Source organism: Cnephaeus nilssonii, assembly GCF_951640355.1.
Source record: "Cnephaeus nilssonii genome assembly, chromosome: 20".
Lineage (NCBI taxonomy): Eukaryota > Metazoa > Chordata > Mammalia > Chiroptera > Vespertilionidae > Cnephaeus > Cnephaeus nilssonii.
This window is the reverse complement of record NC_137091.1, coordinates 10,981,414-11,006,175: the sequence shown is the minus strand read 5'-3', so window position 1 is coordinate 11,006,175 and position 24,762 is coordinate 10,981,414. Positions and strand designations below refer to the sequence as shown.

At 46.1% G+C, this 24,762-nt stretch overlaps 1 protein-coding gene across 5 annotated transcripts in view; it reads left to right on the top strand.

Moving 5' to 3' along the window:
• ZFHX3 (zinc finger homeobox 3) overlaps positions 1–24,762 on the top strand; it is a 246,862-nt gene that overhangs the window by 206,457 nt on the left and 15,643 nt on the right. For all 5 annotated transcript variants that reach the window (XR_013815205.1, XM_079800262.1, XM_079800265.1 and 2 more), the window contains 3 exons: positions 11,460–11,593; positions 11,737–11,937; positions 23,165–23,267. Coding sequence is in view for 4 of the 5 variants with exons in the window: in XM_079800262.1 (XP_079656388.1) it covers positions 11,460–11,593; positions 11,737–11,937; positions 23,165–23,267 (438 nt within the window). In the remaining variant the exon portion in view is untranslated. The remainder of the gene's footprint in view (positions 1–11,459; positions 11,594–11,736; positions 11,938–23,164; positions 23,268–24,762) is intronic.

Below are 24,762 nucleotides of genomic sequence, written 5' to 3'. Positions count from 1 at the left end.
AGGTATTAATGGGCTGGCAAGGTCTGAGCGACTGTTGGGGAGAAGTGTGTTTATGGAAGATGGTGCTGGCAGGCATGATTTCAATCGGATTTGACATGTTTAACATAAATGTATAGTGTACCGCTCTCACTGCATCTGAGTAATTCCTACAGACCCAATGCCTTTCTAATTACTGAGGTTGAAAAAAAGCAGGTCAGGCACATCCTGATGCAAATCTGTTACCATCCCTGCCGCTATTCTCCCTGTTGTTCGCAGCTTTGTGTAAAGCGATGCCATTGTATGGGGAACTCAGTGCCTGAAAGGTAGTCTGTGACAGAGAATGGAAAGGGACTAAAAACTATACTTAAGAAATTGAATCCATAAAGACAAAAGAAGGTATGTACTGAGAGGAAGTGTTATGTGTTAGCAAAACAGCTGGGCTACCAGTCAGAAGCCCAGGGCTCGGGGTCTGACTCTACCACGAAGATTTGCAGCATGACCTTAGATCTCTAACCTCCGTTTCCAAATCTGGAAAATGTAGGTTGGGCTAAATGGTTTCTTGCAGTTCTGGAACTCCTTAGAAGTATAATTAGAGGAGAGACGGTGAACAGTAGTATGGAATCTTAGAGAATATTAATGTGTAAAGTCGGGGTGCTGTAGCTTGGAAGGATTTCCCTACCTGGCTGGTTGAGAGGGTGTGGATCAGGAGGCTGGGGAGAGTCCAGATAGGCCCCTGAGGCTCTTTCCATGGAGGCCGCCCTTTTTGGTGGGACCTCAGAGCTCCACATTCTGTCACCTGGCCTGCACTGCTGGGTCCCATCAGGCTGTTTTCAGAGCTTAGTGTGATGAGGATGTCAGTGGAGATATCCTTGAAGACTCATCTCAGTGCCTTTGAGTGGCTCCCATATCCCAGCCCAATGTTTGCTGGAAACCAGGCCATTTACCACCATCAGCCAAATCCTTCTGGCCTAACTCTGCATCCTTGGGACACTTTGTCCCCTTTCTCCACCTCACCCAGAAGTAAATGTGCCTCTGCAGTAGGGTGCGTGCAAGGGAATGCTGGGAGCCTGCCTTGCACGGCCCCTTGGCGGTTCACGCTCTTGCCAACGGAAACTGTTTTTGGTTTTACATTTTTGCACACAGACTGGAATTGCGCGGCTATGTCAGCTTTTCCAGAGTCCACTTGTCCCCTCCCCACCCTCTTTTTTATTTTCCAGGCCACTTTCAGTATAACTTGAATGCTTAAAGTCACTGCAGGCAGAATTCTGTCTCACAATTGAAAACAAACCATTTAAACTATTTTTATGTTGGGAAGCAAAAATAGATCTAGGGTGTGGTGCATATCTGGACTCGCCTGAATTCCAGTAATTCAGAGTCCTGGCTCGGAGGGTTTATGTGTAAGTCATGGGAGAGATAAGGGACTACATCTATTGCGCAAATATTTTTGTGCAGATATCTAAGGCAGATACAGGATGTACAAAAAGTAAGGAACGCACTTTCTAGAAGGGGCATCGTATGTAATTACATAGCTATGTTACAGTGTCATGAGAATTATCATCACGGTATAAATAAAAGGCTGTGAAAATGTAGATTAGGGAGCAAATCATTTTTCATCACTACAGAAAATACCTTATAGATTTGCATATTGTTCTTGCAAAGGGGCCATGTTAATCTCTCCGCTTTGTTTCAGTTTGAGCTTTGGTGCTGATGGGGGAGGCACCTCTATTATTAGAATCATGGTCATGGTTTTTAAAAAGTACCCTGGTGTCTTTCTCACGGGATATCAGCGCACCTTCGTGAGACTTGCACATTCTTCCTGGTGCAACAGGACCTTTCTCTTGAGGCTGGAGAACCAAGGCTCAGAGATGGGAACTCCTGGGTGTCGGATTTGTGATCAAATCCCAATTTACCTTCTGGGTCAGCCATATATTCCCCAGATTATAAAGCGAAAGAACACATAACGTAGTCATTTTCTCTTATTGTAGGAAGATTGGAGGAGGAAACATGGAAGTCCTGTTTCTCTAGTTGTCAGACAGAATTGTAGCTCTTAATGATCGGGGCTATGTGGCATTAATCTTTTTAAAAAAAATAAGACTTTATTTTTTTAGAGCAGTTTTAGGTTTACAATGAAATTGAGGGAGGTAGAGATTTCCCATTACCCTCTCTACCCACACACATGCACAGCCTCCCCTATTATCACCTTCACTCACCAGATGGTGCATTTTTATAAATGGTGACCCTACAGTGACACATCATAATCCCCCTAAGTCCATGGTTTACCTCAGAGCTCACTCTTGGGGGTGTACACATGTGGGTTGGGACACATGTATGATGTCATTACAGCACCACACAGTGTATTTTTTCATTGCTCTGCCTGTTCACCTCTCCCCAGCCCTGCATTCGTTCTCTCCACCACCTAGAAAGTGCTTTGTACTGTTTGAACGTTTCATTAACAGTCGGTGGGTAAAATAGCATAACCATAAACACTTTCAAGTCCAAGTTATTCTACTTTTTGCTTTTTAGACTTCAAACCCATGGGTGAGTAAGATTATTCCATGTTGATATACAGAAAAGGCAAACCTATGTGTCTGCTTTCCTTAAAACCAGGCCTCTCCCCTCGCTCTCTCATCATGTGGCCACATGTGGACTCATAATATTTCCCATAAATACTTCTAAGAATGAAACCATAGCAACCAATGTGTGAGCTCACCCCACTGCTAGACTCTGTGGTAGTCTTCGTGTGCCTGATCTCTCTAGCTAGTCTCACAGAAACCCTGTGAGTAGACACTGATGTCCCATTGACAGATGAGGAAAGCGAGAGCTCAGTGTAGTCAAGTGAAATGCTCGAGGTCACACAGCCGGGATCTGACGAGGTTGCGGCCAGCGCTGCAAACCCCTGTGCGCTGTAACTCAGCCAGGGGACTGATGCCTTTGTGCGCAGAGAACGTGGCCGCGGGAGAACAGCACGTGAACTCGTCCATTCTTGAGGAGTCCCTGCAGGTACACCAGAGCCCGCCCCCCCTTCACACAGATCATTGGTCCTGGGCCTTTGGGGCACTGTGAGCCCACTGAGCAAGGGATTCATTGGAGACAGAGAAGCATTGATATCGGTATGGCTTGGTGGGGCGTTCCCTCTCAGTGCCGTACAAAATTCCAAGAGGTGACGTTTCCAGTATCCTTGCAACCTTAACCTTACAGAAGAGTGGAGACTCACTCCCACTTTCCAGCCTTACAGAGACCCAGTGATGTCTTTCTTCCCCGAATAGTCTCACACTCCTGGACTCGAAAGAAGCCCTTGGTGGATCATGGGGAGGTTGATTTGTTAGGGACACTGAAAAGTTAAGGTCAGAGCTCTTGGTGTCTCGTCATGACGCTGGACCCAGATTTTATGTGTTTATGTTCCCAAGTTCAGTTTCACTCTTAATATTTAGTAAGTTAGGAAGATAGTTTTTGTAAAACTGAGTGTTGTTACATTTCAGTCTCTGAGAATCTGCCCTGGGTTAGGGCTCAGAGATCCCAATGATCCTAATTAGTGTTTGATTCGATGGGGACTGGATGAAGTTCTGTAATTAACTTTGGCCTGGCCCCAGAATGGCCCACACTGCCCCTTATTTTGACCTACATCTTGTACCTCTGGACTTTTTCTTCTGTCAGTTCACGTGCCCCTTGGAGAAACCTCTGGTTTTCTCCAAGTCCCCGGTCGTCACAAACCTGTAATTAAGTCCGAGGGCAGTGTGATCCTGCAGACCCCACTGTATCCCAACCCTGGCTGCCATGCTCACAGGACACGACCACAGCCACAGGTGGCATCTGTGCACAGCCCACAAGGCTCTGCCAGGGGAGGACAGGCTGCTTGGGAGTAGCTGACAAGAGGACAAAGGCAGGCAGGCTGATACCTCAGAGTGAGACATTGGGTCTTGCCCCTTTGGTCCCCAGCTCCTGGCACAAGCCAGGCTCATGGTGGCAGCCCAATGTAGATCTTATTAAATAGACCATTAGCCAATGTTGGTCTCAGTGAGGTGGTGGCTGATGGCTCTGTTTTGCCTGGTGGTTCATTCAGAAATCTGACACAGAGGGAGCAAGGTATCCTGAAATTGAATTGTGGGATGGCCTTTTGGGAGTTCAAATCAGTGTAGTTAAGCAGCCTTATGCATATTTCAACAAGGAATTAGTGCAACAGATTGATGCCTCTGATGTAGGGCTTCGCACTATTTTCTCCCCCAAGATGCAGAGCAGGCAGCTGGAGCCACCAGTCAGCCTGGGCCCGCCACTCCACCTGGGGCAGCTGACTGGGGCAGCAGCGGGCCCCCAGCCTGGCACGATCCCCCACACCCAGCCTGCTGACTGTGGCACAGGCACTGGTGTGGCTCCCTGCATCTTCCCCAGGGCTAAAGCACAGGCTAGTGTGGCCTGCAGGTACCAAGACCTGGGAAGCCCAGAGGGATGCGCCCTCTTTTCACAGATTCTCTTGGACACATGGAAAAACCAAGACTTCCCTAAGCCAGGCACTCTGTCATTGCTCTGGATCACACTGCAGACGGGGCCCGTGGAGGTTACTTCTGGATTTCTTTCAACAGTGTCTGTGTTTGCTTTAGAGTGGGCAGGTTCATGGGGGACAGCCATATTTAATCTTTCACCTCTGGCCTGAGGGAAGACCGACTCCACGCCTCACTGGGAAGGGAGAAGCCCAGCCTCGTGTCGGTCAGGGCGTGAAGGTCACCCCGCCGGGCCGGCAGTGCGTGCCTCTCGCTGCTTCCCACAAGTTTCCCGAGTCCTCTCAGAAACATCTTTAAGTGCTTGGTTGGAGGTAGAATGAGACCCTGCATGTTTAAAGGCCAAGTTGGCAGCAACTTGTTCTCTGTGTTAGGGGAGGAAGAGAATTTAGCCAGCACGCTGGCCTCTTAGCAAGTGCAGTAGCTCCGCAGGAGATGCGAAGAGGAAATCCTGGCCTCTCCTCTGGGGAGGGCCTTGCGCACGAATGCCAAGAGCAGCTCCACTTTCAAGGCCAGTATGAAGACCACAAAGTCCAACAGCACAGAAGGCCTTCTGAAAACCAGGCATTTCTGCTGTGCAGTAGTCCGAGGCCCCGAGGAGCTGAGGGGGGCGGCTGTGGAAGGCTCACACGGCACCTTTCATTTCATGTTATGAGCTGAACGACCATTTTCAGATCTAGCGACGCTTCCATATCTCATGTGCTGGGGTAGTTATCCCAACTCAAACACTGAGGATGGAGCTGTATGAGTTTTTCTCTCTTTGGTCAATGGTGATAGATCAAAGATTGCTGTAAATTTCTGGGGCAGGTGGCAAGCTGGTTTACGGAACACAAGGCGATGAGAACCTCTGGCTTACGGAAAGTAGCATGAATTAATAATCATTTAATTGGCTCCTCCATTATGTTGCTGGTTTGGGAGATGGAAGTTTAGATGGAGGGGCTGTCAGTGGTACTTTAGCTAAGAGTCTGATGGTTGAGAAGTGGGGGTGGCAGCTGCCCTTGGCCTCTCTACGAGGATGAAATGTCAGGCAGCATCCCAGGCCCTCATTGGGCTCACCTCAGGGCCCCCAAAAGGCAGAGGGCCAGCACTTTGGTGAATACCAGCTCCAAGTACCACTCCACCATGAAGAAGAAATGCAGAAGGAATTTCCCAGCAGCTTGGATCGCTCACTGCGTCCCAGGGTCTCCCGAGGGAGGTCTCTGGCCAAAGGGAGGCTGGCCTGCAGCAGAGAACGCCCACATGTGTTGCATAATGAGATCATGAAACAGAAACGAATTCTACGAGTACTTGTGGTTTTCTTGGAGGGCAAGTCAGTGTCTTGGCTAATGATTAGAAAAAGCTAAAAACTGGGTACTTTATGGTCCCATTTCTACTTTCAGTTTTTCTTCAGGTTTCTTTTTCATGAGGCAGCAGCCCCACATCTTACCTGGCTTCAGAGTTGCACAGACGAGGCGAGTGTTGGCTTGAAGTCACTGGCTGGCTGTGGTATTGTGCATCCAACTCTGAAGTTTTCTGTTGCCAACATTTCAGTGACTCAGATGTCAATTTGTTAGTGAGGATTTGAATTGGATGAGAAGTCATCCTAGGAAGAGTGGTTTTATCAGGTGAAGTTACAGTGGCTGTATTTCTACCATACTTGGCACTTTATAAGACCTCTAAATTATACTATTCTTACCTATTCTTTAATGTAAGTCAAGCTTTACTAAGCTTGTTTTAATTATGCTAGGTTCTTAGAGCATAAGAAAGCCATATCTTGAAAATTGCAAAAACCTGCATGAATTTGGATTGACTCTCTTCCCTTCCCTACTCCCTCTAATTAGTATGTGAGGAGGAGTAGCTTTTTTAAATAAATATTTTAGAGGTTAAATACTTCCCAAACAAATGTGTTAAAAACAAAGGATATCTGGAACTTGATGTTTCTGTGCATACATGACTTTCCCTGTGGAGGCCATGCATTGATAACTGTGTTTCCCTTCGAAATGAAATTCTTTGGCCTAGAATAGAGAGGAGCCTAAGAGAATAAAATGGAGAGCCAGGACTCAGGTTGGCCTCCCAGTATTTGTCAGGTGTAGTGGCCAACTCATCGCAGTTTAAGGGAAAGTGGTTGGTGGCTCTCGGCCTAGAAAGCCAACTTTGAATTTTCCGCCCTCCATAACAAGGACATGCCAGTCCCTTTTGTGCTTCACCAACCAGTTGGGTAAAGCAGCCATGGCTCCTAACAAGCTGAGCAAGTGTTTTTTTCACTCCTTGTAAAGTTTGCATGGTGGAACCCACAGCTCACATCCTATCAGGTTTCAGCCAGGGTTTGACCCAGCATTCCGTTGTCACAAATACCCCGTTTGCCTGGCTTTATTGAGTATGTGATCTATGGCGCATGCACTCACATGGGTCCTCGCCACATTTTTATCCCCTTTGAAGTGCCAGGAACCCAGCATGTTGTCTGTGGAAGGTTCATTGGGATTTAACAACATACTTTCGTCTGACATAGCTGCCAAAATGAGAAAAATTGCTTCAACCAGCAAAGTGAAAAAAATACCACCTGGTGTTTTTCACAGTATGGATCCAAATATCAACTTTTGCATGGACAGTTGAATTTAAATGGTAAAATATTTAATTATAATATTTTAGAATAGAACTACATGACAAACTTAGAAAATAGGAAAGTGGTCCATCATGCCATCACCCAAATGCAACATTTCCTTCTCGTCTTAATTTTTATGTAGCTATATCATGGAATAATGCACATTTTACCAATGAACATTCTGAGGGATGCTTCCTTATTGCTTCATAGCTATCACTTTTAATATCTTCTATTACCCATTGAAGTGGATATAGCATTATTTACTTAACCACATAAAAAAATGTACATTGTTTCTGGTTTATTTTGTCATTATTGGGGAAACCAGCACAGGTCATCATCCTTCAGGTCGTTTGCATTTTTGCTGCCAGTAGAAACCCAAGTTTCCAGGCACTGTTTAAACCATGGCTGCCTCGGGGGCATCTATTTCCATTTCGATAATGTGATGTCATAGTGGCCTTAAAGTGATCAGTCATTGATTTTTTAAATAATGTTTTTGAGACTGTGACATCTCTCCTAGAATTTAAGTCAAAGTTTAGAAAAGTCTCCAAAGCAGAAAACCACAGTGCTTTCTCTCTTGGTATCCATACCACCTCATTTACTTATGCCTACGATGTGAGCTGGTGACAGAACTGAAGGGGAAATTGATTTTTAGAGACTGGCCCTTTTGAAGTTGCTCAGAGAGCAGCAGCTTGAGGAAACCGTAGACTGCCCGTGGCCTAGAGCAAACCCTCACCCCGCATGCTCATGGAGAACTTGCACAATTGTTTGCCTGTCTACAGAACTATATAAAGATTTAGGTGCCATGTCATTTTTTAAAAATATATTTTTATTGACTTCAGAGAGGAGGGGAGAGGGATAGAGGTAGACACATCAATGATGTGAGAGAATCATTGATCGGCTGCCTCCTGCATGCCCCACACTGGAGATGGAGCCTGCAACTCGGGCATGTGCCCTGATCGGGAATCGAACCATGACCTACTGTTTCATAGGTCGACACACAACCACTGAGCCATGCTGGCTGGGCAGTGCCATGTCTTGATGGGGACTGATAATTTAATGTCTGAGGTCAAGCTACAAGGGGGCCTGTCAGCCTAGTTAGGTCTTTGGAGCGGTCCCCCCATCACCCAGGGAAACACAGTGGGATTATAAGTGGGTGTTAATAGAATCTGTTGTAAGAATGGCATGGCTTTATCTTTAAAGAAGGAGCTAGTGAACTGCAGGTGGCTAATGTCCACTTCTAGCCAGATCTGATCGAAGATGAATGCAGGTTGTCTGGGGTAGAAATCTTTATACCAGTAGATGCAGCATTTCATATTGTGGCAGGGCTGTTTTGTTACTGCGGAAAAAGAGAAATGAGTGAGCGGTTTCATTTCTTAAAACACTTTACAAGAACTCCTTAGCTTGAGCTCACAAAGGAAGCTTTAGAATTCCTGAGCAGTGTGAGAGTTTGGGGGGGAAAAAGGTAATAAAAGTTCCCCTCTCCATGCCGGGGGAAAGAATAGTGGATTTTGAAACCAGAATTGTCACCTCTGCAACCTCGTCACAATTCATCTCATGTTCAGCACTGAAAGAGGAGGATGGACTCTTTGGTCCTATGAGGAAGGGAAAGCTGCACTGGGCTACACTGGGTTTGCCTTTCAGCTCCGAGCGCGGAGATGAGTTGGGTGGTGTCAGCCTCGGTGCCCATTCATTCACACTGCCAAGCAACTGCACAACTGACAGTCGTTCTAAAGGGGGGAGGGTGCAGGCAGATTGAGGGCATTTATAAGGAAGTGTCGTGGTCCTGTAAAAGCAAGTGTTGTTTCAGGTCAGGCAGACTAACAAAAAGGCAGGTGGGTATTTGGAATAGTATCTGTATCTCAGTTTGCTTCTATTAGAAAAGAAGTAGATAGTGGCTCTTTCCTCACTATGTGCTCTGGCCCTGACCCAATGCCTACAGGTCAGGGATAGAAACAGGGAAGATGAGCAGATGACTAACAAATGAGCATCTAAAGTGCCACCTACCGAATGCCTCCACCTGCCCCATCTTTAGGGCGCATTTGAAGAGCTAAAATATAGAGGATAACCAATAAGCAAAAATGAGAAAATGATGGAGAATAAGGAACCTTCTGGGGGTAGGGGAACTTCAGTCCCTGAAATATTAAAGATTCCTATTGTGGGAGTGTTGAGGCAGGGGCCCCACACACTGATACAAGGTTCCACAGGATCAGGTCTGCGGGGGGCAGGAGATGGGAAGTGGGCCATGGGGGACCCTGTCTAGAATGTTACAGCACCTAGTTAATCGGCAGCCAGTCCATCACATTAAATATCCAGCCGTCATGTATTACCTTTCAAGTGAAAATGAATAACTCCCATTAAGAGCAAAATGGGTTTGAAGTCGATTCGAGACAGATTAAAGTACTGTTATGAATGTGTGTGTGGGGAGGAGGAGAGGTCTGTGTGTAATATGCTTGTCCTTGTACTTTTTAAATAATAGATGTCCTACAAACTTATGTAGAGCAGGTTACCAAGATACTGGGGTTAAAGGTCACAAGATGTGCATTCAGGGAAGAGTATCAACTTCCTGGAATATTTCCTGCATTTAGCAATTTTTTTTCAAAATTATCTTGTGGCCTTATGATTTTAATGAATAAAATTGATTTATAAAATTGTTTATTAAAGCACATGTCTGTAATGACAGCATCTTGGTATCCATGTCCAAAAAAAAAAATCTCAAAGCTGAGCAGACAGTGTTTCCACGTGCCAGGTACCTAGGCTGGGGGAGACAGAAGGCCATAAATTAGGCTTTCCAAACCAGTGACTTCAGTGCTGAGTCAAATTGTTTTCCAATGGAGGGCAGTGGGGATACATTTTCTCACTACCATCTTCAGGATATTTTTTTCTTGTTGCTTTTAGCAAAATTATAAAAAAATGGAGTTCCACATCCAAAACAAGTGAGAGAGCCAACCCAAGCTCCAGGCCGGTTTCACAATGACAGACCCAGCCGTGTCTGTGACCACACTGGAGGAGCCCCGCTTTCTCCTGGTTAAACTCTGAGCCACCTGTCTGCTCATCAGTCTTCCGGCCCCTTTCCACGCTTCAGAGAACTCGTCCCACCAGCACTTCCATCCCCGCTGTCTGCTATGGAAGCCTCACGTGCCTCTCCTTGTTAATTAGTGTTGTGGTCTTTGGGTGGAGTGGGGTTCGCAGGACATGGTCTGGACAAACAGATGGGAAACGTTCCCCTCTTACCACTCACTCTGAATTAACTTTTGTGTCTGGAGCACTGGCTAGATTGGAAGTTAAATTCACCCTCTGCCTCATTCCACTCTTCAGTTACTTCTTCCCCGAAAGCAAGTTGCTGAACTCAGACTTGATTTCCCATCCTCCATCCCCCCGCCCCCCAAACACAGGGTGGGGCAAAAGTAGGTTTACAGTTGTGAGCATGCATAACACAGAGTTTATTCTTTCATTATTATTAATTAACTAGAGGCGGTAGGGTCCCTCAGCATGACGTGCGGGGATCGAGCCAAAACTGGCAGTCCGATATCCCCTGAGGGGTCCCGGAGTGTGAGAGGGTGCAGGCCAGGCCGAGGGACCCCACTGGTGTACAGATCCATGCACCTGGCCTCTAGTATGCATATAAGATCTTTGGTTAATCTTTTCCCGCCCTCTCCCCTCCCCCCTTTCCTCTGAGATTCATCAGTCTGTTCCATGTTTCCATGCCTGTGGTTTCCACTCCAGCGTTGAGCGCCTGTCCCCTGGTGGTCAATGCGTGTCATAGTTACCGGCTGGTCGCTGGTCAGCCGGTTGCTTAGGCTTTTATACATAGAGATTATGTATTGCTTCCCATACAGACACCTGTAAGCTTACTTTTGCCTGCCCTGCATTTGTGTGCAGACGTCCATGTGAATGTTCCTCAGGGCACACTGATCGTGTCCTCCGTGATGTGCTGTGATTCCAGGAGCTGGGACAGTAAAGCTGGGGGCACGTAGTTTATTACCTCTGTGAAACAGTGTCTGGTACTCAGGTTGATGAGTGGTTTTGGTGAAGCAGCTGGGGAGATTCTTACACCCACCCTGTGCCCACAAGTCAGCAGATTGTGTCTTGATTGGAGGACATCAGAATAGACTGAATGAACTGAGCTTTATCCAACTCAGCCTTGTCATCCATTTCTTTACCATTTTTCCTTAGTGTTCAGCTGTTAAAGTAGTAACAGAAAATTCATGGTGGGGGAGGGGTGGAGAGAAAAACTTGCTTCTTTTCCAATGTGCTTGATAAGTCAGTCTGGATGATCATCCTGCTTGGATTTTGGTGTTTCAAGAAAATCCTGTGCTATAAATGAATGTTGATTTTCACCCAACACAAAGCGTCCAGGAGCTGGCCTGGTCTGGCTGCTGTATTGCATCTTCTGCTTTTTCTTCCAGCATCGTCCAGCCAAGCAGAAAAGGAGCTGACAGACTCTCCTGTAACCTCCAAGCGCATCTCCTTCCCAGGTAGCTCGGAGTCTCCTCTCTCTTCGAAGCGACCAAAAACATCGGAGGAGACCAAAGCAGAGCAGGTGAGGTGGGAAGGGGCTCTGCTGGTGGGGGTAATGTTTCAGACACAGGTGGGAAGGAACTCTTGGGTGGGCGGGCTTGGGGCTGACTTGGTTGCCAGTGGGAACTGAAGACTCAGCCAGAGGGATGGGTGTGTTCCCCACAGATGTACCAGTGTCCCTACTGCAAGTACAGCAATGCCGATGTCAACCGGCTTCGGGTGCATGCCATGACACAGCACTCAGTGCAACCCATGCTTCGCTGCCCCCTGTGCCAGGACATGCTCAACAACAAGATCCACCTCCAGCTGCACCTCACCCACCTCCACAGCGTGGCACCAGACTGCGTGGAGAAGCTCATTATGACGGTAAGACAGCCAGGAGCAGGGCCCTGCAGCTCTCCTTTTCCCAGGGGTCAAAGGTGATGCAATAGCATGGACAAGATACTGTGTTGTTGGATGAGAAAGTCAGTGTAGAGTTGGAAATGTCAAAGATGATCCTAGCCCTGGCCATTTTTGCTAAGTGCTTAGAGCATCAGCCAGTGGACCGAAGTGTTGCAGGTTCAATTCCTGGTCAAGGGACTGTACCTCGGTTGCAGGTTACCCAGCCCTGGTAGGGGCAAGTGTGAGAGGCAACCAATTGATGTGTGTCTCTCTCATGTCGATGTTTCTTTCTCTCTCTCTACCTCTCACCTTCCCTTTCTCTCCTCCCTCCACTCTCTCTAGAAATCAATAGGAAAAATACCCTCTAGTGAGGGGAAAAAACATTTTTGTAATGGTCTAGTTCTGTGATTTTGTGCTACACTGTCTGCCTTAGATTTGGCACGACCGTGGCCCAAAGAGCTGAATACATATGTGTTTCTCAACCTTCCCTTTTCATCATCCTCTCCCTGAGGGATGCAGAGGCCTAGAGCAGTTAATCATTTATGTGAAGAAATTGTTATTCAGATTCTCCAAACCTTTATTGAGCAGGTCATAGTCTATGTTGCTCTTATATTCATTACTAGAGGCCCGGTGCATGGATTACTGGCCTGCGGGGATTGGGCTGAAACTGGCTCTCTGACATCCCCTGAGGGGTTCTGGATTGCGAGAGGGTGGTTCTTGGGTGACGCACCCTGGAATTGGGCTCCCTCCTCTCTGGTTCCGGGTGCATCACTCGAGAAACGGCAGCTGCCAAGTCACCACAGCTCGGCAGCTCCTGCATTGAGCATCTGCCCTCTGGTGGTCAGTGTGCATCATAGCTACCAGCCGGAGCATCTGACCCCTGGTGGTCATTGCGCGTCACATAGAACGGTCGCTTAGGCTTTTATATATATAGACTAGTGGCCTGTTGCACAAAATGCGTACACGAGGGGTGGAGTGTTACTCAGCCCGGCCTGCACCCTCTCCAATCTGGGACCCCTCAAAGGATGTTCTGCTGGTTTACAGGGATCGGGCCTAAACTGGCAGTCGGACTTTAGGCAGTCGGACATCCCTCTCACAATCCGGGACTGCTGGCTCCTAACCGCTCACCTGCCTGCTTGCCCCCAAATTCCCCCCCCACCAGCCTGATCACCCCCAACTGCCCACCGTGCTCGCCCCCAACTGCCTCCCCTGCCGGCCTACTCACCCCCAACTACCCCCATGCTGGCCTGCTCACCCCCACCATCCCTCCCCACTGGCCTGCTCGCCCCCAACTGCCCCCCCCGCTGTCCTGATCACCTCCAACTGACCCCCACTGACGGCCTGCTCGCCCCCAACTGGCCCCCCTGCTGGTCTGCTTACCCCCAACAGCCCTGCCCCCCACCAGCCTGATCACCCACAATTGCTGTCCCATCCTGGCCTGATCACCTACAACTGCCCTCCCCTCTTGGCCTCTAACCACCTCTACCTCGGCCCCGCCACCATGGCATTGTCCAGAAGAATGTCCAGAAGGTCTCCTAGTCTAATTAGCATATTACCCTTTTATTAGTATAGATAGAGGCCTGGTGCACTGGTGGGGGTCCAGCTGGAGTGCCTGGCCAGCCTGGGTGAAGGGCTAATGGCTGTTTGCAGGCTGGCCATGGCCCCGGCAACCCAAGTTCCCAGCCCCTCCTTTTTTGCCTTTTTTTTTTTTTTTTCAGCGCCTCCTTGAGTGGAGGCCAGGGCCGACTAGAAGCAGGTATCTGGGATTTATTTATCTTCTATAAATGAAACTTTGTAGCCTTGAGCGGAGGCCAGGGCAGGCAGGAAGCTTGGCTTCCTCCATCGTCTGGAGCAACCCAAGCCTCCTGCCCACTCCAGCTCCATGGCTGCCACCATCTTGGTTGGGTTGATTTGCATATTCGCTCCTGATTGGTTGGTGGGCGTGGCTTGTGAGTGTAGCAGAGGTACAGTCAATTTGCATGTTTCTCTTTTATTAGATAGGATAAATGAAACTTTGTAGCCTTGAGCGGAGGCCAGGGCAGGCAGGAAGCTTGGCTTCCTCCATCATCTGGGGCAACCCAAGCCTCCTGCTCACTCCAGCTCCACGGCCGCCGCCATCTTGGTTGGGTTGATTTGCATATATGCTCCTGATTGGTTGGTGGGCGTGGCTTGTGAGTGTAGCAGAGGTACGGTCAATTTGCATGTTTCTCTTTTATTAGATAGGATGCTCGTTGCATCCTCACAAGAGAGTCTTGACACATTTACTTCAACAGCTGAGGAAACTGAGGCTCAGAGGAGTTAACTGACTTGATATCCCTTGTAAGTGGCGGAGTTGAGAGTTGAACTCACATTTTCTGACTCTAGGAGGGTAGCCCCTGAAACATGGGCATTTCTCAAGTGGACACTTTTATTCTCAGAGCAGGAAAACGGTCAGCTGGATAGCACATGTTGATTCATGCATGAGGGCTTTGCATTTTGAACATGATGTTGCTACGCATGCAGGTTTTGAAAGCATGGCTTTAAGTGGCTTCTATAAACATGACCCAAAAGGTTAGTATAAAGATTTAAATCTAGTTCTGATGTAAAGACTTTTCAAAGTACTACAGGTGATATGAACTTCTTACTTTCTATATGTGTTGGGACTGCTGAGAAAGCCCTTTCCTGATCACTAGAGGAAAAACTATGGAGGAGAATCAGTCTCACCTCTAACTTATTTCAGCAGTGGATTAATGGGAAATTAGTTTGCCTTTTCGTATGAAGATTCCCAGAGAGGTAGTCTGTTCAGAATTCCATCATGTAAAGTGCAGGTCACAGACATGTAACCTCTAGGCCTTTCCCATTCCATTTGGTTATGCAAGATTAATGAATAATGATGAAAGTGATGTAACATCATTGGTGATGCATCAGAGGACGTTAGCAGCCAATGGGGAACTCAAAGGTGACCTAGCATGTATTTCATTTCAGAGTTCTTTCAAGTAGAAATTCACTCGCTGTGGGTATTATCAAATAGAACGGTGAACGTTGTTGAAAGTTTCTCTGTAAGTAAAAACCTCTCTCTGTGGATGGTGGGATTCCGTAGATGTAACAGGTTTCCTTGGCATTCTTACCAGCCTTGCAAATAACTCCACAAGGGGATTTTCTCAGGCCTCATTACATTTGCCATTGATGGCCTGGAACCATGAGAGCCCAAAGGAACAGAGAGATATGTAGGGAGGAAAGCATTTTTTTTTTCTTAAAAATAATTTTTATTGAGTTCAAAGAGGAAGGGAGAGGGATAGAAACATCAATGAGAATCACTGATCAGCTGCCTCCTCCACGCCCCACACTAGGGACCGAGCCCACAACCTGGGCATGTGCCCTGACTGGGAATCAAACTATGACCTCCTGGTTCATAGGTCGACACTTAACCACTGAGCCATGCTGGGCAGGTGAGAGGGAAGCATTTTCAATACTTAATTAAATTTTCCTTTTGCTCAGTTGGTTATTTTTTCTGTTTAATATAAATCTAGTCTAGGTTTGTGGGTCTATAGTAATCTGTATGACAGTAAGTTTCTTTTATATGTCGCTAAGGAATAGAATGTAAATTACTTTCAAACATCCATTTTTTGTCATATTTTTATAATAGCAATAGTAAGATACATTTCAGGTAGCAAGTCTGGTGGTCATTATGAATCTTGTTAATTTACCAACAGTCTTCAAGGGCAGGATGTTACTATTGTATTTGCTTGGGTACCAATCTCTAAGATATTTCTAGGTGTTACCCACTAACTAGGTATTTCTGGGTATTACCCACTAGCTGGCACCTTCTCAAGCAGTGATTCTCAACCTTTCCAGAGACTGGTAAAAACAATTCAGTAGCCTTACTGGGTTACTCTATGCATACTAAGGTTTGACAACCACTATTAAACCCTCCATCAAGTATTATGCTTATACACAATTGTCTGTACAATGTCAGGAAGCATAGGGATGCCCTAAAACTCATCCATGGAACCAAGTTAATAAATACTGTTCTGGAAGAATCTCTGACAACATAATTATGTAGGAGAAACATGGTCCCTAAAGAGGCTGAACTTGGCACCTTGCACAGAAATCCCTGTGCACCTCATCTTCCCACAGCAGATGATGGAAATGTTTTCTAGACATTTCTGAAAAGTGTGCAAATTGTGGGAAATGTGTTGATTATAGGATGTTGATTTGCTGGGAACAAGAAAAAGTGAATGGATTCAGAAGTAAAGTTAAAAGTTGTGGGAAAGGTAATCATACAAGGGTTTTCCTCGGTGTTGGATGTATAAGGATGCCTTAAAGGTACTCTCTCTTTGCATGAGAAGGTTGGGTCATTGCGTGGCTGTCAGTCTGAATTGGTTTTTCAAGTTATGAGGCTGGTTTTATCTGAAGCGTTTCCATCTTGATCCTTTAGCTCAGTAGGAAAAGATGAGCAGCCAGGGCTGGAGGGGAATTTGTGGCCGGACCTCACTGGGAACTCAGATTCCTGCTTGAGGACTGGATCTTGGTCTCTGCCCTGATGAATCAAAGCAGATACCACTCTCCTTCCTCTGGAAAGTTTGGTGTTAAAACGGAATTTGTATTTGTTACAACTAAATGATTATAATGAACTTGTGGTTAAAATCCTGCCCCTGGAGGGTATTTTACTGTAATTTCATGAGAAAACTGGCCATGGGGAAGTATTGGTGAGGCTTTTTGACTGTATATCTCTATGTTCTTGGCCAAGTGGAGGAGGGAGCTCTGAAAACAGCATGATGAGAAATGCCCCTCAAATCAGAGCTCCACTTTTTAAAACCGTATTATCAAGGAATGGCCAATGCATGGCCATTCATCCTCTAGGAGGAGAAAGTCGTGTCTGCTTTGTCCCTGAATGGCTGCGATGAATGGCAGGAAGAGGAGTGAATCTTCCTCCTTGCCAAGTGGCTTGACTAAGTTAGCCGCCTTTGGCTGCTGAATAGGAAAAGCTGGCAAAATTCACTAAATAGACAATTCCTGGCAGACATGGGGTGTGTCCAGGGTATCGAAAGCTATAAATTCTGGTAAATATTTTTTGCTGTCTGGGTCCAAGGTCTCAGGATAAGGTTTGAATTGGGTTTCGGTCCCTCTCAAAGTAAATTCCACCCTGATAAGTGGAAATAGATTACTTTCTACACAATGTCTTTCCGTTCAGTTGTAAATGGAGAGTGTTTTTAGGAGGCTTCATTTAATAATACCTTATCAGACAGCTTTCAGGAACCTGCAGTGTCTAATATGTCTGTTGCTATGGTAACAGCTGCTTGCTTATGCTCTGCATCTCATATCTGTGTCTTCCATGGGTCCCCTTCTCTTTACTGATGAAGGGGCTTGAAAAATATTCTCCATTGGGAACTGCAGCTCTGGCCCTGCGCTATGGAAACTGCACTCATGGCATTCCATTCTGCTCGGCCCATTGGAAACCGAGCTCCAAAGGGTGTCATTAGACATGTCACGTGAAAGAAAAATCTATAAAGCTTAAAAGGCAATGAGACAAGTGCCCCTCCAGACCTGACTGAGCAGCCAGCCCCCAAACTCCGTTCCACAGACCTGGCACCCACTTACAGAGAACTTAGATTTCAAACCCGTGTGGGGACTTGGAGCTACTGGACTGTGTTCTCACTTCCCCACTGACTTGGGAAAGGAATATTGAGGACGTGGGGGGCATGGTTTTGGCCCAAAAAGAGAATGGGAAAGACCACCTACCACGCATTTCAATACTCTTAAATTATTCTAATTGATCACTATCGCTCTAAGTGACAGGCCACACCACTGGGATCCTGGAACATTATGTCAGGAAATTGTCTTTGTTCCTTGATCACTTAACAAAATACAACCTCGCAGTGGACATGGGGGTTGGCCCCTGAGCATCCCAGGAACACCTTTTTCTCTAGCCCTTCGTCTTCTCTCTCTCTGCTGTTTTTTTAATTCACTATTTTTTTGTACATGCATAGGTTTCCCTTCACTGCCTGCAGCTCTCTCTTTCTCCCTTGTGGGAGCAATAGTTTTTCTCCTGTGATTTTTTTTTCCAGTCAGTATCTATGTTTCTCTGGGCTTGTTGTATGCCTGTGCTTTTGTGAATCTCTGGGATAAGCTGGTCTACCCCACCTCCCACCCCCCCACCGGGGCCTATTGGGTGGCCACTGCCCTGGGGCTGTTGCACCTGCCTGGGTACCAGCTTTCTTACTTTGTCTCCATCTCAGAGGAAAGTAATGAAAATAATCAGGCTTCATTAATTCCAAGCCCTATGAGATGATAGCCATTTGGAGCCTGTTTGCCAATTAGATGGTCTAAATTAGAAGTGACCTTGGTATACTGCCACCGCTTGCCTCTCTCAGTCTAATGAAGCTCTTCTCCAATTCATTCTCCTTCTCGGCTCTCTTTTCTGTCTGTGTGTGTGCTCGCTCTCTCTCTCTCTCTCTCTCTCTCTCTCTCTCTCCCCCCCCCCCCCCAATTCACCTCCATTTTCAGTCTTTGTCATCCTTAGTTTTTAAGATCTGGTTCATGGCCATGTTTGATTCTGTCCCACATGAAAGCTAATGTGGCCCTGCAGTTTTTCCTCATGGGTTTTATGTTTTTAAAAAAGGGAGAGAGAACTACATACAAGATATTTTAGAAAGGAAACAAGTCAGAGAGAGAAACCCCTGTAGACTCCATGGTCAGTGCCCAGCCTGGCACATTGGGAAGGTGGTGAGGGAAGGAAAAAAACCTCTGAAGTTGTGCTGCCCTGGTTTGCTGACTGCATTAGTGCAGAGACCAATTGGCAGGTCCCAAATGCCCTTGAGGTGCAGGAGAGGAGTGAGCAACCGGCCTCTCCCTGGAGCAGTCGGCTTTAGCTGCACCACTAACTGGATTGCTCAGGTCTGGAAGCAGGTGCGTTTTAACTTCATGCTTGAATGTTTCTCATAGAACAAGTACCTCATTCATAGAGACTGGCCAGGTCTGAGCCAGGAAGGCCTGGGTCCAAGGCTTTCCCTGACTCGCCCCCCGCCCCCCCCCCCCCCCCGAGGTTCTTCATTCTATTGATTTTCACTGACAAGTGAAGGATCTGAGGCTTCTTTGGGAGTCTAGGCTTTGGCAAGTCCAAACTTTCACTTGGAAAAGTGAGCCTTTCAGAAAGAAGCCCCACTTAGGTGGGCGGTGCTAAGGCAGTAGGGATGAGTGTCTCAGAGAAACCAGGTCAACACTTACTCTAAGAAAATATATTAATTATTTTGGATTGTGAGCTACTTGGGCACAGGGACCTTGTCTTGCTCTTTCACAAGCAGGTGGCACAGGGACCCTGAGCAGTGTTTAGAGAATGATGGTCAGATGAATGGATGAGCAGAGTCACATGAGGCCCTTCATTTTCAACAACTAAGCTGTTTTGGCATTGCTTAAACTTGGAGGCTTTCAGTGTGGAACTCTTCTGTTGCTATTGTTAGATATGAGAATTGCTTAAACTTGAAGAATTTCAGTCAGAGCAAAACTCCACATTTCTGGTTATACATGAGACCTGATTTACTTGTCAGGAAGATTAGAGCCGCTGTTGGTTTTTGAACTTTCAGCACTCGAGCTCAGCTTTTATACTACATTCCCATCAACTCTACATACTCTGGAAGAAATGTAGTGGACTTGGCTCAAAAGCATGGGAGGAACACATGTGGTATCTGGGCCTTCAAACCTGTAAGTCTTGCCCCATGTGTGTTTAGGTAACTACTTTTATCTACCTGCATCTTTAGGGTTATTAGAATAATTTCAGATCACCTCTCCTAATAGGTTAATAAGATCACCGTAGAACTGCCTGTGGATGGCCAAGGCCAATCTTGAGTGACCCAAATTCTGAAAAAATAATGGGTCCAATCAATTGAATTTTCTTACCAGAAAAACTTTGTTTTACTTTTGGTTAAAAGTCTGTTTTAATAGTCTCTGGTCCCCTCTATATATAATGGGTAGAATACAGGGACATAATTGAACACGTTTATCAGTATACAGATTATTAGAAAAATCAATCTATGTGGATGGCAGTGTCAATGTAAAAAGTGTAGGTGTTTGGACTTATTGGTACTATTATCTGGCCGAACCTAAAACGTTTTGTTTGGCTTTGAGTCTAGAGTAGGAGAGTAGGCAGAGGGAGACAGGGAAGAGGGAGAGAGTGTATGTGCACATGTGCACACATGTGCAGGGGAGCTGGTGGTGGATTCAGTTAGTGGAGGGCGAGGTTTGGGCACCTTTGGGATGGCTTTGGTTATATTGTAGCCAGGTTTTGTTGTCTCAGAAACCTACACTCCGCAAAGCTCCTCGAAAGGGAAGGTCTTTACAGAACTGTGCTCAGCAGTTAAATGATTGCTTTCCGACTGACTTTCAGCTCTCCATCGGATACTGTGGCGGGGATAGTCTGAACCTTGCACACAGTTTAAAAAATAGGGGGTGGGGTTTGCCAAGGCAAGTTTTGAAGGAACTGTGCCTTTGGCCAACTCTCCTTTCCTTAGAACTCCTCAGTAAGCTGTTGGCGGGACTAGATTTATGGCTTTACACAAAAGCATGCACACTTTGAGTGGAAAGCTCTGGGAGCTGGTAGGAGAGGGAGGAATGGACACAGGCCTGGGAGGGGTCATTAGTGTCTGAGAGCTGACATGGGTCCCTCCATCACCTGTGCAACAAGGAGGCTTCTCTTTTCAACCTCTCTGTTCAGACACAGGCTCAGAGAGGCCTTGCCAGAACTTCTAGATCCTTAGGATTCCCTTTAGGGATACTCCTTTTTGCCTCCTGAGAATTTCTTGCTCGTTAAAATTTTATATACACAGGCTTTTTTTCTTCTGAGGGAGATGCTATAGATGAGAAGATGCAGGTAGATAAAAGTAATTACTTAAACACATATGGGGCAAGACTTACAGGTTTGGAGGCCCAGATTAAGATGCAGAGGAGCATGTGAGGTTGATGATTATATTTCGGGGAGAGTTAATTGATGGAAGGTGAAGGCAGACAAAGAACCGCTGCTTACTGCCTTCTTGAATCCCAATCAGGAATTATGATTAAAGTCGCAGCGAGACAACAGAGGGCTGATGAATTGGTGTCTTTTTTTTTTCTTTTTTGCCATCATTCACACTTGATTGACTTCAACCTTTCAAGTGCAAAAGTCTCTCTTTTCCATTATTATTCATAGCCATCTGAGTTTTTCTAATTAAAGTGTATGAAAACAATTACTGATCCGTCGTACTGAGTCTGTTAGAGGGGAAGTCTGCCTTACTGTAATGCGTATAAAAAGCCCCCCGTTTTCTATAATGATGTGCAGCTGAGGTGTTAGGTAATTTTATTCTTTTTTACTCTGTAGGGCTTTTTTTTATTTCTCATGATTCATTTTTCATAATTCCAAAAGATCCCAGGAAAGGACTGATCCTGCCGCTACAACCGAGAAAGGAGGTGGGGGGCATCTTTTTTCCTTTCCCTTTCTCCGCCCTCTAGCCCCCAACCTTGTGCTCCCCCTCAGCTGAGGACTATAAATTAATCGGTGACCTTTCACTTCTTGGTCTCCTGCTGGACTCCCTAACCACACTGGTCAGAAATGCTCTCTATTAAAAAGAAAATAGATGGAATGAGTTTGGCAATCTCTGCTCCATTCCTAACGATTCATCAACAGCTAGCCTTAACCAGCTGCCACGAGTTTTGTGTGGAGGTGGAGGTGCAGGTGTCTGTGAGAGCAAGGATTCTGTCACATGTGCACCTGCTATGCACCTGCTCTTGTAAACACGGGTTTCTCAGAACCCCTCTCCATAGTGCCTGTTGCTTAATTTTGCACCTATTAGCATCTGGGGTTGTTGAAATTATGCTAACACCCATAAATGTGTTGGGGTGTTACCTTTCTGGTGTCAATGTGAACAGTTGTCTGGGTTTCCTCTGACAGTTGAGCCCATCACTGATGATTCTAGTAACATGTCAGTAGCTATTTTGAGCAAGGCCAAGAACTTCAAATGATTAGAAATAGGAATTTACTTAAAATATTTCATTTTGAACAGTAATCTAGTGGTTCCAATCATTGCAACAGCAAGTGAAGATATTGTCATGGTATTTGGGTTGGTGATGGGAAACTAATGCCTCCAAATGGGCTAGATGCCGTGTTGAAAGGTTAGTGGTGACTGTAGTTTCTGTAATCTTGAGGTCAGATCATTTCTCTGGCTGTCATCAAACAGGAAACAACTTCTGATTCATTTGGGAATTCATCACCTTCCCACCCTATAGCAGGCAAAGGGACATTGTTTCTTTTTAAACAATGAACCTTTTATCCTTATATTGGGTATTGAGGGCTGTTTATCACATTAATGTGGGGCAAATGATAAGTTGTTTGGACAAGCTTCTGGCCAGATGGCAGGGAAGCCTAGAGAAATGTCTGAGGATATGACCTAAAATTGCAGCTCTTTTAATCCAGGCTAATTCTGGAATTGCTCTATTGGGCAACAGTGGCCAAAGGGGGGCCACCCTGTTGAAGGATTCTTTGCAGGGCACCCTGTGTAGCTGGGACACTGGCCAGAGGTTCCCCTCTGATGCTGTGTACCTCGAGCAGAAACTCCAGAAGAAATCCTGGCTTAAGTGAGTCATAAGAAATGCTTATTTGCACTTGATCTCAGCTTGTAAAGGGTTACAAAACGTTGTTTCCTGGAAAAACTGCCAATGTGTCTGCGTGTCCTTAGCCTTCCTTTGTTCTCTTCTCTTCTTCTTACCCTTTCCTTTGCTCTTATTCCCCTCCTTTTCTTGCCTGAATACATTTTGAAAACAGTACTACAATGCTCCCTGCTTCAAGATTACAGTGTACTTTACTAGGTATGATTTAATTAGGGCCCTTATTATGTTTTCAGCAGCTTAAGGTGGGCCTTTCAACTTATCTACCTAATTGGTTGCACAAGAAGTTTCACAGCCCATGACAAAACATTGTCAGTGATCAAAGTCAAAATTCTGCATAAAGGAAAAATATTAATAATAAGATTATTCTTCAAGTGTGCACTGCTAATTATGTCCAGAATGTAACCGTAGAAACACTTTTGACTGATGTGAGCTTTGTCTAATAAACATGAATCTTCAGTGAGCTATGAAAAGTGACACCTCCAGCTTTACACTGGTGAAGGCTAATTTTGCTTATTAAATAATTTTTACACATTTCCCTATTTTGTGTCTCTTTCCTCTCCATTTGACTCTCCGCGTTTCTCTGCCTCTTGTTCCTCAGGTGACCACCCCTGAGATGGTGATGCCCAGCAGCATGTTTCTCCCAGCGGCTGTTCCAGATCGAGACGGGAACCCCAATGTTGAGGAGGCAGGCAAGCAGCCTGGTTAGTGTCATTATCCTTGACCCCTGCTAATGGAAACAGAATGAAATGTCGGGCTGGTGTTTTTCACAGAGCGAGGGTGCCCAGAATCCTTTACAGTACTCCTAAGCTGACTGTAACTGATCAAAAGATGAGGGTCACTGTTGGCAGCCACTTTGTACTCTGGTTCTTGGCAGATTTTTGTGTACTACTCATATGGTTTAAAGTGATAAAATCAGGTGAGAACAAGTAGGATTTTGGTGGGCACGTCCCCTTTGGGAGTGAATAACCTGAGACTCAATGAACAGACCCACAACTCACCATCCTAAGCTGTTAAACACTCCATCTCCGAGGACTTAATTATTAGGAACTTATAGAGCACATAGGGGATTTCAGGGCTCTGGGTTAGTTATCTTTCTGGGAGCTGCCTCCACTCCCAAGTTCTCTGAGTCTTCTAGGATTGCCTCAGGATATAGTAAAGGGGTACCTTGTCGTAGACAGGGATGATGGTGGTGCCCCACGATGGTTCATACCTCGATAGATCATTAGACCTCCATTTATGAGGCTCTTCTACATCGTTCACCTCCTGTCAGCATATTAGGCTGTGGACAGCTGATAGGGGTCAGAATATTTATGGGTATGCTCATTATAGGAAAAAATGTACTGTATTTTACTAATTGGCCACTTGAATGTTCATTGCTTATTGAATAGAGATGACAGTCAAAATGCCTAAAAATATATTCCAAAATTTCTTAAATTACAATGGACCACAGTTATCAAATATGCCCCATAACTCAGGATAGCATTAATTCACATCCTATATAATAAAGAGGTAATAAGCAAATTAACCCTCATGCCCTCATAAGATGGCTGCCTATGACCAGGCCGGCAGGGCTGTTAGTGAGGGACTACCAAACGACTGAACAGTAGGCTGCATGGGGCAACCAGGCCAGCGGGGGTGGGGGGGCAGTTAGGGGCAACTAGGCAGGCAGGTGAGCAATTAGGAGCCAGTGGTCCAGGATTGTGAGAGGGATGTCTGACTGCTGGTATCGGGCCTAAACCGGCAGTCTGACATCCCCCAAGGGGTCCCGGATTGGAGAGGGTGCAGGCTGGGCTGAAAGGACCCCATCCCGTGCACGAATTTCATGCAACGGGCCTCCAGTATTCTATAATACTGGACCATGTAAAAGGTGAACCCATTTAAAATCAGTAACCTTCAAACCAGTTCTGGAGAAACTGAGGATTCTGAGCCAAGCAATTTTAAATATTGTTTAAAAGACAGATATGTGATAGAATACAGGCTTATTAGGAGGCAACACTTTTTGTATTTCCTTTCAGTCCTCTCCGTTCTTGTGGACCTGCTCCTAATATGTTTGCTCTATTAGAGGGAAAGAAAGCAGGAGGCTGTGTGTTCAGGTTGGGTGTTTCCCTCATCGTCAGATTCTGTGTTCCTGAGGCCTTGCTAGGTAGACAGCTCTCGGTGCCATCCTTGAAACAAAGCCCTCTTTATCATTGGGCT